Here is a 13766-nt window from a genome sequence, read left to right as displayed (position 1 = left end):
TGGTTTCCGGCAAGGATGCCCACTGCCAATATTGAAAAAACTGCATCAATCTCGCTATGCTGAAGGAGAATCATGAATTTTGACTACAATTCAATATACATTACAAAAATAGATGATCCGTCACCCAAAAGCTTCTACCAAAACAACATTAAGAACAAGGTCAAACCTGCAGGTAGCAAACGTGCAAGGCTTGTAAAGCGTCTGCTTGCTGTCGCAGAGTATGTGAAGATAGCAGTACCTCGTGAGTGGCATCGCCGTGGATTGGCAGTCCGAGAATCGGCAAAAGACCTTATTCACAGCCCTTCCGTCGTTCTCGCCACTCCCCTCGGCCACTGCGGGCGTCGCCGTCGCGTCCACCACGAGGGGGCCGATGCCGAAGCTCCTGTAGTAGTCACTAATCTTGACGCGGACCTCCTCCACGAGCGCCCAATAGTGAGCCCTGTAGTATCTGGCGAGCTGCTTCGCCCGCCGGGAGCGGCGGCGGAGGACCTCTTCCCGGGATAGGAACTCCAAGGATAGAAGCACTGCGTCCTCCGTGGCAGCGGGTCAGAGTGATCTGGATCAGGATCGGAGGCTGGGTGGAGCAACGGCGGCGGCGGCGGCGGCGGCGAGGGGGCCGATTCCATTTGCTTTGCTGCTGGTAGCTGTAAATGAATCAAAGCGTTTGTGAACAAGTTTTATATCCTGTTTGTTAAAAGTTCTGTATGTTCGTTTAATATACATAAGATTAATTAAACAAATAAATTTGAACAGCTCGTTAAACTAAATAAATAAACTTGAACATATATGTATTCAACTTGTTAATGTTCATGAACAACATTCGTGAACAACATTCATTTTCATGAACCATATTCATTAATAAAACTGTTTTCAATATACTAAATAAATAATAAAATAAAAATAAAATAAATAAATTTAAATTATTAAGTTCAATAACTAATTAAATAATTAAAATTTTCAAATAATCAAACAAAATTGAATTAAGAGTTTGATAACATCTAAACGAACGAATCTCGAACTAAACTCAAGTCAAGCTCGAACCAAGCTCAAGCCAAGCTTAAATTGAGAGCTTGATAACATTTAAACAAACGAAGCTCAAATTAAACTTCAAACAAGCTCAAGCTCATAAAAAATAAATCAAATCAAGCTTGAACACTCATTTCAAAAGATTAGTTCATTTAAATTTCAGCTCGGATCGACTTGGTTAACTTATTAAATAAGTTTGAACATCTCAAAACTCGGCTCGATTCGACTTATTTATAGCCCTAGTTGCTCGCAGCGCGCCACTGCCCTCGTTGCACTGTCTACTTAATATAGCACACGAAGGACAGGGCTTCACGTTAAGCGGGCAGGGCCTTTATAAATGGGCCGACCGATTGTTTCTATGTATTCACCCAGACGTCCTAGATTACGTGAAGGGATTTAAATCAGGGAATTTGAAATTCAAGGTATAGTAAATGTGATTAAACTCACTTTCGACATTTTTCATAATTTATCCCTAAATTATATAAAAAAAAAGATAAATTATAAGATTAATTTAGTGAAAGATGAGAAGGGCGGAAGGATTTCTATGTTCCTGACAATTGTTTGACTTGAAAGTAACCTCATTTTTCCATTAAGTTAATTACCATTTAAATGTTCATGTAATTCATCCCACCTTTCTTTTCTATTTAATAATCACTTATTCGCCTACCCCCATGACAATGTGCTTCCACGTTCTTCACCCTTGCTGTATTTCTATTTTACTATATATACACAAGCAATGTGGGATTCATCGTGTGACTGAATTGTCTTACCCTCTAGTTATTTGGCAGTCGGATATAAATTAATCCTATCGTATAATCAAAGTGGAATTAATCAATTTTAATTAACTTTTCATTCACTTTTTTCCATCAACTTCAATAAATGTGGGATTCATTGTGTGACTGAATTGTCCTACCCTCTAGTCATTTGACAGTCGAATATAAATTAATCCTATCGTATAATCAAAAGTGGAATTAATCAATTTTAATAAATTTTTCATTCACTTTTTTTTACATTGACAACATACAAAATAGAACAAACATTAATTTGTATAAGTATTCCAGACACCAGTTCGATTTATTTCCAGAACAACATTTGTATATCTTTTTCCTTAAAGAGAGAGAGAGAGAGGAGATCATCACCAATCGGGATTGGTCAGTTCATGGTTGCCTCATATACAGAACCGTCCCTGGTCCGATGTCATCTGAGTCATCGATCTGCGGATTGTCTTCCAAGATGAAGATGTTATCGCACATGACGCTGATGGTTTGCAGTGTGTCACCTTCTTCTGCCACGTAGTACTCGTCGCAAGGCCGCCGCCGCTCGCTCAGCTGCCGTCCCTCGCCGGAGGAGAAGAAGATGACTAATTGCAAGATGAGAAGAAGAGAGATCGATCTTACAGCTACAGCCTTCATTTGCCTTGGAAGGTTGATGTCTCTCGCCAATTGAAAGGTCTTTGGTCAGGAGAGTTTAGCCATGGGGGATGGCATTGTTGAAGGTATACTCTTATGTATACGATATCTTGACATTCAGGTGGGGCAGGTGAGGAGTTGATGGCTCGTTCGAACGTCAAGCTCGGAGGAGTTGACATTGTTGCTTAGGATGTTTACCAACATTTTTATCAGATAAATGAGAAAGTTAATCACGCCTCTAATTGCCAAAAGCATAAGGTTAATACATAGTACTTATATAATTTTAGCAGATCTTCTATATAGCCTTCCTCCTTTGTTTACAGGATAAATACCAATTTAATTTTTTGTTAATTCAAACTTTATTCCTCATAACTCAATTAAAATGTTTTTATTTGATGTACTATAAATTAATTTTATAATTTATTTTACTTCATATAATGTGAGGACTAATTAGGATTATATAAAAAAATATATTCAAAATTTTAAATTTACCAAAAAACCCATACTTCTTTGTTATTTATCGAATAATGCATCTTTTTTACAGTACTTTTCCAATTCTATCATTCTGATTACTTTTCTTTTTATTTTCGCTGTGATTTCTCTCTATTCTCTTTCCTCCTATGCATGCAACGTTTCTTCTCTTCCTCTCCTTTTTTTTTTCCTTTCTTTTGCACGCCAATTCTTCTAAAAATTAACATTTTAACATCTTTGATAGCATATTTGAACTCCTTGCAATCCTAGAAATTCACAGAAATTGAAATGAGTGCAATCGGATTTCTCTAGGTCCATCAGTGGATTTTGGTCAAAACTCACTAATGGACCTCCGATTGCACCCATTTCAGGTCTTATGGATTCCTGGGGTTGCAACTATTTCTAATATGTTATCTATTGTTTATTTCGACTTCTCAGATATGTTAAAATGTAATAAAAAAAATCACCAAAATTTTTCACGTTGGGTTTAATATGGAATCATATCAGGTCTAATGTGGGCCTGATATAGAATGATATCGGACCCAACGTGAAGAATTTTAGCGATTCTTCCTTATTACATTTTAACACCTCTGAGAAGTTAAAATAAACAATGGGTAGCATATTTGAACTCCACAAGAATTGAAATGGAAGCAATCAGAGGTCTCTAGGTCCAACAGTAGATTTCGACTAAAATCCACTAATGGATCTAGAGAGCTCCGGTTGTATTCATTTCAGTTCCTATGGATTTCTAGGGTTGTAAGAAATTCAAATATGCTATCTGATCTTGTCCGAAATCTGAGTTAGATGAAGGCCGGATGAGCTGTTACGGGCGTTGACGGAGAGGTGACTAGGACACCTTTCTCATATGCACCGACAAGAACGGACCCCCACGTGGTACTGACGGACGACGATAACTGAACCGGTGGTACTTGAGCTCTACACACACTTAGACAAGTATACGGAACGTAAAGATCAGAAATCAGAAAAAAATTTCTGGAATAAATCCTCCGACGCTCAAGTCAAATAATTTTTCCTCCTTTATTTATAGAATAAATACAAATTTAATTTTTTTTTTTAATTCAAACTTTAGTAGTCAAACTTCAACTACAATCTCTTATTTGATCATCATTTTGATAAAATCTCTTATTCCGTAATTTATCACCTTGATATAATTCACATATCCTTTCAAAAAAAACAAAGCATAAAGAATGTTAAATAATTCAAATTATAAAACAATATTGATTTAAAAGGGAAAAGCATACTATAATTCTATAAATAAAGGTATTTACCTAACAGATACTGTGTATTTATATTTATTTTTTTTCTAAATAAAGGACATCTGACGTATGAAATAACCTATTACACGGAATAAGTCTCGTCAATATATTTCATTTTATCTGATCGCCCTCGAAACAAGCACCCATTTCACCCTTCTTCCGTGATGTCACCGCACAAACATGAACCCAAGCTTGGGTTTCGGTTTCTTCGATTCTTTTCCACTTCCTCTCCGATTCCTCCCTCTACCTGCTCCTCCTTCCCACCTCCATGGCTGCGCTAGAATGGGCGCTGCTCCTCCTGCTCGTAGCGGCAACGGCGCAGACGCTTCCGATGGCTACTGGAGAAGACTCGCCGGCGCCGAGGGGACGGGTGATCGAGGTGGAGGAGGGGCCGAAGTCGGTGGTGTGGGTGGTGCAGCTCTCCGACCTCCACATAAGCGTCCACCACCCGGAAAGGGCCTATGACCTACAGCGCTACCTCGGCCCCGCCCTCGCCATGATTAACCCCTCCCTCGTCCTCATCACCGGCGATCTCACCGGTATTTTTTTTTTGCCCGGATTTTTTTCTTTCTCTCTCCAAGTTGTAGGAATTTTGATGGTGCATCATGCGGTATTGCTTCTAGAACACTGTGATTTTGAATAACACTGTGTGCCGTTTTTCAAAGTGGTGTCCTAGATTACCAGATTTATTGCAGCGGTGTCCATTTGGGCCTGGAATTACACTGAATATATTTTGATCAGATCAGTGTCCACAACTATTTGCTTCAACTAATTTTTTGGCATTAAGATACAAATTGTTTATATTCAGTACGCCAATGCAACCCGAGCTCCGAGTCTAGCAGTGGGCATAAATACCTTTTTTCCATTACGACTCTAAATAGCTTAACGCTCAAATGCTTTAGATATATAAAAATTAATGTTGATTGCTACTGTAATGAAGGAAAGTTTAGTTCTAGTGCTTCTCTGCAATTAAATGCGTCAAATGCAAATTGATTGCTAGTGTTTCTCAGCAATGAAAAATGTAAGTATGTATGTGTTGAAAATTGGCTTCTCTGGTGTTTTTTTTGCTACAAATTCTTTTGTAACTTCATTTGTCATTTTCTTTTTATGAAAGCTTTTCCTTCATCCCTTTGAATCTCTCCTCAAATGTGAATCTGGAGGGAGGGTGATAACTCCTGCATATGTTGGCACATTTCTATTGCATTTTTTTTTTCCAGGGGTGCTTTAATGTATAACTTATCACTATCACTGTATCAGTAACCTGGGCTCTGTTTAGATAGGAAAGAGCGGGTGAAAGGGAGTGCTTGCCCATTTTTTGGTTATAATTAAGAGAGAAAGGAATTCAAGGATCATTGCTTGAGTAACAAATATCAAGAAAAAGGATAGAAGAGAGTTCATGTCACTCAAAACTCACAAACACTTTTCCCCAAAAGTTGGTACAAAGTAAGAGGGAAAGAAGAGATGAAAAGTGGCCAAAAAAAGTCATTAGTCCAATTATCTCCCACTTTTAACTTAGACTTTGTTTTCATTAAATAATGTGATTCAACTTCACTTATCTCTTATGGTGTTCACAAGTTGGATTGGATTTGGCTGGTTTTAGTTTGACCTGTGGCTTTTTAGGTTGAAAATTTTCAATCAAATGTAAAAATGTGAGACTCAACCGCCTTGGTAATGATATTTATCATAACTCAAATTGAGTCAACTATCAAATTTATGTATCAAAGAAGCCTTTTAGCTTCTGTTAAGTAACCCACTTCTTAAAATTTTAGACTATTGTTAGCAAGAAGATCAATATAACCCTGATGAATAATGACTGATAAATCAATTGAGTTAAAGGTATGAGGGTAAAAGGAGGCTATGGAGAACTCACTTCAACATAATTAAAAACGATTGGAATTATTTGACTACTACTAACATTCTAACAATATATGGCTTTTCGTAGAACCCAACAATGGTATATATATCATATAGCTAAGACATGTATTTTTTTTGGCAATTGTATTGAATCAAACTTTTTTGTTTTTGATAAAATACAATTGGTAGCCTTAGCTTTCAAACAATGGGCAACTGGTTAAAGAAAATTGAGAACAGTCAACTAGGCTAATCCATTTTTAATGGTTTTTGTAACACCTGATTTTCTGTTGAATCAGTCAGTCTGTTCCAGGTTTAAAATGCTGATTCAAAGTGGTGGGGAAGAGATATAACCTCATTGCCTAAATCTTGATCTTGGTTTGGGGTGGGACTAGAAGTATGGTGTTTAGGGATGGGAATAAGTACTTAATAATTGGGTATCTGCATTTACAGATACTTAACCCATCTAAGTTTGGTTTGAGGTGGGTTTGGATTTGCTTTAGTTTGTGGGTACCTGTGGAAGGCCCTACATATGTTACCCATTTCAGTCTGGTGTTTTCATGTTTCTCAGTACCCATTATTATCCCAAATGTTTATTTAAATGATTTGAGTAATGGATATTTAAATGCAAACGGTTCACATAGTACTAAAAACTGTAGGGTATCTAACTTGTTGCCATCCCTAGTGGTGGTTTTAGGTAAATTAATGATTTAACATCAAAACATGGCCTTTTCAACTAACTAGTTGTTATCTGTTTCTCTTTATCTGTCAGATGGGAAGAGTAAAGATCTATTGACCATGAAGCTTGATGAGGTGGAGTGGAAGGAGTATCAGCACGTTGTTGATAATATTGTTCAAAGAAGTGGGCTTAACAAGGACATCTTCTATGACCTTAGAGGGAACCATGATTGTTTTGGTGTTCCCAAGGCTGGTGGTGCTTATGACTACTATCACAAGTACAGTATAAATGCAAGAACAGGGCGAAAAGGAAATGTCCAGAGCATTACATTACAGGTTAGATCACCAGCATTGGCTTTTACCTTTTAAAAAATTTCCCTTCCTATTTACTTTCATAAAGGTCATATGTCAACCAATATTGTCATTGGTCACTTGAGATTCCTCATTTTCCCCTTTCATTGTTAGCAAAATTTTGAACGCTTCTGTTGTTCTTTCTATACAGTAGACATTTTTATAGAAATGGTTAATGAGAACACTGAAATCATGAAACTATGACAAATATTCAATATATCAAAAGACTTTTTCAATGTATTGTAATTTTTTAACTTTATATATTCATGCAAATTCAGATAGTGTCAAAGTTCATAAGGGTTTTCCTGTCAAATAGTCATAATATCGCATATTCCCTTGATATATTTTAATACGAACGGGTTCTCATTCAAATGTAGAATGGAAGATGGAGGCATCTTTTTGTTGGATTTGATAGCACGATGGAAACTAGTCTCCGTGGGCCAACAAATGTGTTTGGGCATCCAACCGACAAATTACTTGTAGATATAGATTTGGAACTTTCACAATGGGATGCTGAATCATTAGTAACAAAAATTTCCTTTGGGCACTTCCCTTTATCTTTCTCAACATTAACAGATGCAGGCAAAAGCTTAAGAGATGTATTCCTTAAGCACTCTTTGTCAGCTTATCTCTGTGGGCATCTTCATACAAAATTTGGCAACTTGAAGCGCCATCATCAATTAGACCATTCAGTAAATTATCAAGAAGGATTTCTCAGTAATAATGATAATCATAATTGCTCAAGCAAAAGTGTTCCGCTCAATGAATTTTGGGAATGGGAGATGGGCGACTGGAGAAGGAGTAGAACTATGAGAGTGCTGGCTATTGATTCTGGACATGTTTCATATGTTGATATAGATTTCAGATTGGGATCTAAGGATACCATTATATTGCCTACTTTTCCTTTGGACTCAAGGTTCATGCAAAGAATTTCATCAGTCCGTGATTTCAAATGTCAACCTGAGAGAGGCTCATCTTATGAGTTGGTGAGAACTCTAGTGTTTTCAAGACAGAAAATTGTGTTGGTATCTGTGAAGATATATGACACTCAGTATGGAACTCCTAATATCGTGCTAGATTCCAACATGGAAAAGGTTGAAGGCAATAGAACTAGAGGAGATCTCTATGTGGCTCCATGGAACTGGAGAGCGTTTGCAGATCCATCTCCTAGCCGCTATTGGCTGCAAATAACAGCTTTAGACAATTTTGGTAAAACCAGTTTCAGTGAATTAAGACCATTCTCTATCAATGGTCTTGCTGCACAAGTTAGTTGGAGCTGGAAAGAGTTCCGCGTAATGGGCTTACATTGGCCGTCGATTTACCATCCTGCTTTTTGGTCTGTCCTCTCATTTATGTTCTTGTTACTTGTTATTCCACAAGTGTTATTTCTATTCTGGAATAAGCTTCTCACTTATGAGTATGTTAGACCTACAAATGCAAGGAGTTACAAGGAACATTTAGTTGATGCTGCATTATTAGCGTTGATGGAGTTCCCCAGGATGACCATAGTATGGTTGGGGTTCCTGTTATATTTGCTCTACTTGTCATATTTCCCTTGGTTCTTTGGACATGTTTTTGGTGAACTTGACACTAAAGCTTCTATGAGTTATCAAGGTTGGTTTATTCCAAAATCTGACAAAAATCTTGATCTCCGCTATGTTGGGGTACCTGATATCATGGTGGTTGTATTACCTCATCTTTGCTTTGTTGTTCTACCAACTATTTTAGTTGTCGGAGCAATGGTTGCAGAAAGAACAACACATCGAAGGTATTTCCTATTACTATCTGGGAAGAAAGATGATGGTTTTTCTAGAGACAAAAATGGGCAGCCTAAGAATGTGACTTCTTGCTATTCACACCGAATATGTCATGGAAGGTGGATTAGAAAGTTACTTTTTCTGGTCATTGCTTTAATCTTGTGGAAGCACTTTAAGGTAAAGTTCTCTCATTCTTTGGAGTTACAGGTGAACTGAAACATGAAAACCATATCATTCTGTAGATGTAAGTAGGTCCTAACCTGTCGCTGCAGCTGGTTAATCCAGAACTTTGTGCAGAAAAATAGTGTTCCTATTGCAATCCAATTAGTAATTTTGTTAAATAGTTTTCACTCATTGTTCCTCTTAATTCATTTGCAGAATTGCAGAGATTTGGTGAGGGCTTATGATATGAATCCTTTTATCGATTCCCCTGTCTATTGCTTCGTGATTCCAGTACTTCTAATATATGCTGCCTACAAGACTTCAGCAGTTTAGATGAATAATCGGCATCTAGGTGGAGAAGGTGATGGATTATCTTAAATTTCTTAGGATGGTTGTTGCTCCAACCACAACATTCTAATTCAAGTTCAAATATACAAGGCCCGAGCTACTTTAAAGTTTAAAATGAGGGAACAGAAAGTGGCTCTGTATATTGGTCCTTCAGGATGCTTCATGACAATTCTTTGTTTGTTTTGCTAGTTCAACAATTAGATCCATGTCAAATCCTCATAACTCTCTATGTTTTGTCATACAGAAAACAACATGCTTTTCTGATCAACATCCTGTGAGTTTATAGATTGGAAGTGTTGAAAGGTTGCATCTGCAAACCATACATTTGTTTGTCACCTTTCAAATACAATAATTTTCTTGTTTGTTTTTCTCAATAAAAGAGACTTGTTTGTCGAAGATTTGGGTGACGTACTCGAGGGAGCAGAGGAAGGAGGAGACGCGGAGCAGATTGAAGAGGACGAGGGCGTGGCGGTCCTGGACGATCTTGACGGCGATGGCATGGATTTGGAGGAACTGGCCCATGGATTTGCATCTCCGCAAGAGGGGGATCACCGATCACGATGTCCATGGAGGGAGGAGCCGACGGGCGATGGCATGGATTTAGAGGAAAATTCTGGAATCGAACCGGGTTCAGTAGCCCCGGGGGGCAAGGGTCTGATATTAACATCATAACACCGTTACAATAGCCATTTCAATCGGACGCGCAATGATTCGATCTCCGTCGCCCTGTGCCCGCTCATCGTCCTTTTGCTCGCCGGCGCCGCTATCAGCGCCGACGAGCGCCTAGGCGCCAAGGAATGTGAGGACTTAGGGTTCACTGGCCTTGCCCTATGCTCCGATTGCAACACCCTTGCCGAGTACGTCAAGGACGAAGGTATTTCCCTGACCATCATCCATTTTTAGATCCCTCCTCCCCGATTGAATCTTGGGCCTCTGTTTTGATTGGATCTATGAATCTTCCGAGATTCATTTCCTTTCTATTGACCCTGGAGGTCAGATCGAGCGACCCTAGTTGCATGCCTCCGTTAACCTGATCCCTCTCTCTATTTTGTGTATGTATGTTAAGAATCAGTCTTTTGCTGGGGAATTGTTGGATCTAGGTCCTCGTTAACTTGTTTTCAGTTTCAATTCGTTCTCAGCGAGTGCAAGTCTCCAGCTTTGTTCCATGCTTCACATTGTTGTTTCGATTAAGACACATTCTAGTTTCGTTTGAAGGGTTTTCTTTTAGTAGGCTTGTTTGCTTCACTCTGTAAGTTCTCGATTTAATGCCCCTGGATAAACACAAACAGCTGAGATCCTAAGTGCATTGTTTGGGAAGCTAGGTTGCAAACTTTAAGATTAAAATGGCTCCTAAGAAGCCAAATGGTTTAAGATGGCATTGCCAAGTGATCTGTTTCTTACTGCAGAATTGGTATCTGATTGTCGTAAATGCTGCTCAGAGGATTCTGATGATTCCATAAGTAAGGTATGAATATAAATCAAACCTCTTTTTGTTAAAATTTTATGGATATCGGGCTAGCACTATAGTTTATACATTTTTCCTAAAAGTTGTGCCCCTACTATATGATCAATTTCTTGTTTACTTTTTTCTGCATACTTACCTGTTGACAATTCGGCACACCTTTTTCGATTTAGATTGCCTAAAATGTATGATTGAAAGTGAGTTCAAAATTTAAGGCGGCACTTGGAGCTCTTTTGAGTTGTTATCCTTGCCGTTCCACTCTGGAAATGCTTGTCCATAGAGTTCATACCGTCTTGCTGTGGCTAGGAATTAATAAATGCCATTCGATACACATTGGCATATCATCAACGAATTAAAATTTCTTTTGTTCTGTGATAAATGTTGTGAATTTTAAATTTTGCGGATCATTCACTACTACTTTCATTGAAAAAATCAATTGTTTGTTGTTTGGTTTGTTTTGTAAAGAATGGTTAGAAGTGGTGTAGGTCTCTGTTCAAATGGAGGTTGGCTCATACTAAGATTTGAATTTTATAAAGAAAACATCTGAACATGGAACCTATTCTGGAGGAAGGATAGGGATTATGTGGCTGGTGGATGCATAATGAGTTGAAGGAACTGCAGAACGTTACAATAAAGAGTTTTGAACTTTTTATCCATGGGATTTCATACCCTGTTTAAAGAATCTAGTGCTTCCCTCAAAGAATTTTGCATACATTTTGTTAATGTATATAATTCACCCAATAGAAATGGGTTTTTTAATCAAATATACTGTGTTCCAATGTTTCTTTATGTAGCATATGTCATGTTTATCCATGCTGATTCTTTCTATTTAGTATCATACTGAAAATTGTATGGCATGGGCATGGTTTCTTTCTTAAGTCATAGATAAGCAACATTCTTCATAAACTTAATTTTTTTTGCTAAAATTGGACTGCAGGTTACATTCTCCGGTGCAATTTTAGAGGTCTGCATGAGGAAGCTGGTTTTTTATCCTGAAGTTGTATCATTCATAGAAGAAGAAAAGGATAAATTCCCATATGTCAAAATCCAATATGCTTATGCATCTCCACCAAAACTTATCATGCTGGACAGTGATAATAATCCTAAGGAAACCATAAGGTCAGTTTAATAAATTTCACTCCATTTGAGTTTGTACACTAGAGAAATATCTAGTCCACTAACTAGTAAAACCAGTGGATCTATCATATTGCACAATGGTGTCATATGAGATATCTCGTAGCTTTCATTATTATTCTGAATATTTTTTGGTTTTACCTTGAACGAGAAAACATTTCAGGCCATAGGCATGTGCATTATTTTTCATCAGGTCATCCATATACTTTCTTAGTAACCGCCTATCTCTCTAATGCCCATGCATTGTCATATTTGGTACAATTTTGTCTGTGCTCTGCCATATATCAGCGTGGATGTAACTCATCGTCCATGACTCAGACATGACACTCGTTCATATTTCCGCAATATTTTGCTTTTATGGTATCTATGTTCAATATTTCTTCACACTCGATATTATTCCATCAAGCATTTATTATGCATTCGCTTACAAGAATGTACCTGTAACTGACCTATCAACATCTCCAATTATGAAAGTTTTTGGGCCAAGCTATGTCATTAAATCACACCGACCATTTGTATATTTATATAAAGTGATCATCTCCAAGATGGTAAAGTCAGCCAGTTTATATGACCTCATATTAAGAATTTTGAACAGGCTGTTTTTGCCTTAAACTCTCCACGATTGTGTCTTATTTTCGGGAGATGATGATAGGCATGCATAAACTGTCTCTTATCTCAACCAATAGAGGTTCTATTTCTAATTGCCCTTGGAGACGTGTTGCATACTTGTTTTTATTGCTTTCATAGTATCAGCAGAAATTCCAATTGGTTAGATTCCTCTGAATTCCTGATATTTTCCTCTCAAGCTAAGTTTGGGACTGTTGTTGGACTCTAGATACTGAAATTTAAAATTATATAACATCACAGCCTGCGTAACTTGGTGTTTCGTACCCTGTTCTCCGTGCCAACTAGTTGCCTATTTACATACAGGATGCAAGCGTAGAAATTCAATATAAGATTTTTCTTTAGTAAAACATTATTCTGTTTGGTTTAGTAATTGTTTGTGCACCATTTTTTTTCCCCCGTGGAGATTTATAACTCATTTCCTTATTTCTCCCATCAATAAACAGAATCGACAATTGGAAGCGTGAACACATTCAACAGTTCTTGAGGGAAAAGGTGAAGCCTAGTGGTGCATCTGCAATATGAAAGTTCCATGTTTAATTGATCTGTCGCTTTAATACTGTAGCGGACAGAAAATTATATTTTTGCTTTTTTAGAACGATAACTACATGAAATGTCAATTGTTCATATTGCATTAACTAGGTGAGTTTCAAGGATTTATTGTTTCAAACATCTTGTTTATTCCCACACACAATATGTTCCTTTGGATCTTGATTATCGGAGAAGGAACGAAGTGCCTTCCAATTATTTATGTTAATTTAAAATTCCTAATGCTGAGGGAGAAACCAAAAAAATCAAATAACCTTAATTATAATCGATTAGCAGCCCCTTTGAAGATTACATCAGATTGGATGGATAATCAGCACGTAAAAGAAGAAGAATAAAGAAAAGTAGAGTCCTTTACATTTCCTGTTTATTTTTCGTGTATAATTTTATTCTCATTTTACAGAACTTTGGTGTCTTCAATGCACATGGCCGGAAGCCTTAGTGTCCAGGGCCTTTGGGGCTCGGCCCCGACGGCAACCTCGCTATCAACGTCTCCATCGTCGCCTTCGCCTTCTCGTACACACTCGGGTACGCCGCCAGAGGGCCCTCCTCGCAGAACTCGGAACACTCGGGCACCGGCCTCGCCGCGCACCGACTGCTCGACGAAATGGCGATGAGAAAAACCACCACGAGAAACAGCAGCAACATGTAACCGAACGAAGTACATCAA

At 37.9% G+C, this 13766-nt stretch overlaps 3 protein-coding genes across 6 annotated transcripts in view; all 3 read left to right on the top strand.

Moving 5' to 3' along the window:
* The first annotated feature begins 4317 nt into the window (after positions 1-4317).
* Positions 4318-10021, top strand: LOC121969248 (putative metallophosphoesterase At3g03305). 4 transcript variants are annotated; one of them, XR_006108531.1, is made up of 6 exons: positions 4318-4722; positions 6807-7048; positions 7441-8997; positions 9199-9343; positions 9575-9633; positions 9728-10021. XR_006108531.1 is itself a non-coding variant. In XM_042519234.1 (5 exons), exons 1-5 carry the CDS (start codon positions 4452-4454, stop codon positions 9313-9315), a joined length of 2073 nt encoding a protein of 690 aa, XP_042375168.1. In that variant the 5' UTR covers positions 4318-4451; the 3' UTR covers positions 9316-9674. The 4 variants fall into 4 exon arrangements, 3 of the variants coding, with proteins under 3 accessions (XP_042375168.1, XP_042375167.1, XP_042375166.1); XM_042519234.1 differs by lacking the exon at positions 9728-10021 and having other exon boundaries at positions 7441-8677; positions 8792-8997; positions 9199-9674; XM_042519233.1 differs by lacking the exon at positions 9728-10021 and having other exon boundaries at positions 9575-9674.
* Positions 9891-13730, top strand: LOC121969106 (selenoprotein F-like). The gene is made up of 6 exons (XM_042519031.1): positions 9891-9922; positions 10017-10204; positions 10737-10795; positions 11730-11911; positions 12997-13045; positions 13500-13730. Exons 1-6 carry the CDS (start codon positions 9891-9893, stop codon positions 13536-13538), a joined length of 549 nt encoding a protein of 182 aa, XP_042374965.1. The 3' UTR covers positions 13539-13730.
* The window catches only part of LOC121969105 (U-box domain-containing protein 45-like), a 2575-nt gene continuing 2512 nt past the window's right edge, over positions 13704-13766 (top strand). The window contains exon 1 of the mRNA XM_042519029.1: positions 13704-13737. Coding sequence (XP_042374963.1) covers positions 13704-13737 — 34 coding nt within the window. The remainder of the gene's footprint in view (positions 13738-13766) is intronic.

Source organism: Zingiber officinale, chromosome 4A, assembly GCF_018446385.1.
Source record: "Zingiber officinale cultivar Zhangliang chromosome 4A, Zo_v1.1, whole genome shotgun sequence".
NCBI classification, from domain to species: Eukaryota; Viridiplantae; Streptophyta; class Magnoliopsida; order Zingiberales; family Zingiberaceae; genus Zingiber; species Zingiber officinale.
The sequence above is the reverse complement of the archived record's forward strand: the minus strand, read 5'-3'. Positions and strand labels throughout refer to the sequence as shown.

Excerpts from the sequence above, each read along its gene's own strand:
- LOC121969106 (XM_042519031.1), top strand. The coding sequence starts at position 9,891 with ATGTCCATGGAGGGAGGAGCCGACGGGCGATG. Across the intron at positions 9,923-10,016 it reads GGAGGAGCCGACGGGCGATG|CCATTTCAATCGGACGCGCA; the intron begins GCATGGATTTAG and ends CCGTTACAATAG. Across the intron at positions 11,912-12,996 it reads AATCCTAAGGAAACCATAAG|AATCGACAATTGGAAGCGTG; the intron begins GTCAGTTTAATA and ends ATCAATAAACAG.
- LOC121969248 (XM_042519233.1), top strand. The coding sequence starts at position 4,452 with ATGGCTGCGCTAGAATGGGCGCTGCTCCTCCTGCTCGTAGCGGCAACG. Across the intron at positions 4,723-6,806 it reads CATCACCGGCGATCTCACCG|ATGGGAAGAGTAAAGATCTA; the intron begins GTATTTTTTTTT and ends TTTATCTGTCAG. Across the intron at positions 7,049-7,440 it reads TCCAGAGCATTACATTACAG|AATGGAAGATGGAGGCATCT; the intron begins GTTAGATCACCA and ends ATTCAAATGTAG.